We start from the raw sequence: 3,420 nt of genomic DNA, 5'->3' as shown, positions 1-3,420 counted from the left end.
CCACTGGGCAGCCCTCATCCTATGTGTTTGAAACAAACAACAGAATCTCAGAAAATATATTTAAATGAAATAAATGGTAGATAACAAAAAAAAATGTGTAAACGTATGAACCACCTCAAGAATAAGGTACTCAGTTTGCCAGATTTTAATGTACAAAAGCACAACGGGTTTTGCCTTTCTATATTATAATTATAGAACGATTGCCTTTCTATATTACAATTATAGAACGATTTACAGTCTTTTACCGACATAAAGACATCGTATGAACAATGTGCTCTCTGGCTGGAGAAAATAACAAGTGTATTAGCATAGCACGTGCCTTCATGGGCCATGAACATTTTTAAAATGCTCTGTCCATACAACAATCATCCAATGCACAATGTTGCTCTATATTATTTACAAGAGGTCTCTTCAACATGGTCAATGTTTTATCTTCAATTTCCAATCAACCTTTCCGGAGCAATCATATTTAAACAAATGAGCAATCATTACAGGCCAAGAATCGTGTTTACGTACAGAACATTTACGCCGTCGTTGTGGGGCTTTCTTAGCAACAATATCCTGGGCTGGAGCTTAGTATAAAGGTCCATATTGACAAAACCAAGGTACAGTACTTTGTGGAAACTGTTTGTAAGAATCAACAATGTCACCACTCTAGGCATCAAATTATGCCTGAAGCGGTTTAGAAGAGTAATAGGCCTAATTACGAATAAGTGCCCACTTCTTCTCCATCAGATTATTTTTTCTTTTGAGCGAGTAGCTGGTTCAGTAGGCCTATTGCAGCAATAATCAATCTAAATTACAATATACTGTTTTAATACACATACGGGGTTCCCGCATCGTTGTAATTGAAGCTCCGATTATTCTGTAAGAAATAAAAAATTATAGAAAGATAAATACAATTGTATTAAGACGTATCCGTTACGCCCTCAATCATAATTGCAATTCAGTGAGGCGAGTGTACATTGTTGTCTGCAACTTTGCATTTTTCACATACACGAGGCAACGATGATGCAGTATCTCGTCACCAGTAGGAACACTTGGTGGCGGAACCAAATCTTGGCCAGAGGAATTTGTAGAAATAAAGTCAACTCTGTTTTTAATCGTTGTTATTTGTTCTTTTTAAATTTCTTTAGCTCATAAAGACTGAGCGCAATATTAACTATATAAATACATAGTTATAAATATTATCTATATATGATAAAAATAATATATTAATTATTATTGTTATATTATTTTTATCATCAACCTCATCATCATCCTCATCAACAACAACAACGTCATTATCACCATCATCATCATATAGGCCTACTTCATATTTTATTGTTGTTATTCGTTCTTTTTAAATTTCTTTATCACATAATTAGAGTGCAATATTGACTATATAAATACAAATTTATAGTTATGAGACATATTTTTTCTAATATATGGTAAACAGTTCTACATTATTATTATTACTATTATTATTATTATTATTAATATTATTATTATTATTATTATTATTATTATTATTGTAATCATCATCATCTTCATGTAGCTCTTCATTTTTCCATTAATCACCACCGTGCTTCAATTTTTAATTGTACATCGAGGCACTTCATCAAGAATACAAAGTTCCTTAATAATTCCATCATCATTTTTATGGTTTAGGATGTTCCATAACTGTGCATTGAGACCACAATAGTAGGTATTGGCAATCGAAATAAATTTATTTGAATTGGCAAATTAGTCCGACGACTTTGTCAGGGCGTCAGGCGATAATAATAATATAATATAATAATAATAATAATAATAATAATAATAATAATAATAATAATAATAATAATAATAATAATAATAGTGTACATTTATAATGCGAAAGTATCCATCAAAGATGCTCATGGCGCAAAACAGAAGTCGAGAGAGTTATTATCAGTTGGTAGTCTTAACTACGAATAAAAAAAAAAATAATAATAATAACCTAATATCTACAATGAGGCGTCCATGCTCGTCCGACAGTCCCTGTTCCCTACCTCACCGGCTGACACCACCCCTGCTCTCGAATAAACGCCTCTCTCAAACTACAACCTAACTAAAGCCTAGAAAACGAGTGTGTGAGGTCAGTCATTTCCAGTTCTAATGTACTTTTTTTTAGAGCGAAGGGACTGCGACATTGTGTATAGACCCAATTGTTAAAATTTTCAAAGAATAATGTGAAGCGCTTAAGATGTTTAGACGTAGCTGCTTATATGAATTGCCAGCAAATAATTTATGGTTTTCCACTTATTTTTTTCTTGTTCTTATAACGTACGGTAGTACCGTACTATAGAACGATAAAAAAGGACAGTAAACCCGCACAAACACATGACTATTAAGAATAATGTGGTTTGTGTTTTAAAAAAATAAAAGGAGAAAGCTGATCGAATAAGAATAGCATTAATCAGTATAGCCCTAGACAATGCTTTACATCATGTTTCATTGATATCAACACGGAGACACACGTGTTTAAATACCATGTTAACATGGTTAGTTTGTTTTTTATGTTCTGGTGATTTTTGATCTGCGTTTCCATGGATTCAGGAAATGCGATATTAAAGTAGCTATTCAACGAACACTAAAGCAGCAATTCTTAAGCTTTGCACACTATCAAATTTACTTTCACCAAAAAAAAAAAAACCATTGTAGACCTATCTACCTATGTCCGTAGTCATGATGTGTTGAAATTGTGTCTATGGTGTGATGTCATCATGACCATAATTAGGCATCCCACATAGTCTGGACAGGGTTTAACGGTCAGGGGTCAGCAAGCATTCGTGTATAAATATAGATGAGGCTTTCCGGTTATCGTCAAGGAGAGAATGGATAATTTTTAATGTAAACTCCGAACAACAATATCATTAAATGTGGATCCAAACAAAATCGTGACGTAAACTCGTGAAAAAACTGTTTTAATGCATATTTTACCTCAATCATTCTGAAAACAATAATGAAAAAAAGTGTAGTGTAAACGGGACTAATTGAGTACGGTGTATTTATGTAAATATATATATATTATTATGTAGGCGAATTTATTGTCCTAAAGAAATATGTGTGTGATTCAACTGAATCTATTGCAATTCAATTAAGTATATTCAGTGTTTCTTTTGATTCAACAGTTACGTTAGTCTTGCTTCCTGTTCACCTGTTTGGTAATCCGTTATGTCTTCTTCACAAATCAATACAATCTACAGTATTTCTGTGCAGTTCGACTAAAATTGTAATAATAGAGCAGATTGAGAATACTGAACGAGGTTTCTATAAATATTTAGTCTCTTGCAAGTTTCATAATATTAAAACAGAAATTTCGCGAGCAAGGTAATTTCTTGTCTTGTCATGAGTTTTCTTGTGTCAATTCAATTCACTAGCTTCAAATGCTTAAAATACTATGAAGGGCCAACATCC

At 32.6% G+C, this 3,420-nt stretch overlaps 1 protein-coding gene across 1 annotated transcript in view; it reads right to left on the bottom strand.

Moving 5' to 3' along the window:
- Positions 1–22: 22 nt before the first annotated feature.
- Positions 23–3,420, bottom strand: part of LOC117102374 (achaete-scute homolog 1a-like) — a 10,271-nt gene continuing 6,873 nt past the window's right edge. Inside the window, exon 2 of the mRNA XM_033242633.1 lies at positions 23–865. Coding sequence (XP_033098524.1) covers positions 815–865 — 51 coding nt within the window. The 3' untranslated portion in view covers positions 23–814. The remainder of the gene's footprint in view (positions 866–3,420) is intronic.

This window comes from Anneissia japonica, unplaced genomic scaffold, assembly GCF_011630105.1.
Source record: "Anneissia japonica isolate Jap-2015-1 unplaced genomic scaffold, ASM1163010v1 scaffold288037_len161832_cov179, whole genome shotgun sequence".
In the NCBI taxonomy this organism is placed as follows: domain Eukaryota; kingdom Metazoa; phylum Echinodermata; class Crinoidea; order Comatulida; family Comatulidae; genus Anneissia; species Anneissia japonica.
This window is presented reverse-complemented; position numbering and strand designations above follow the sequence as displayed.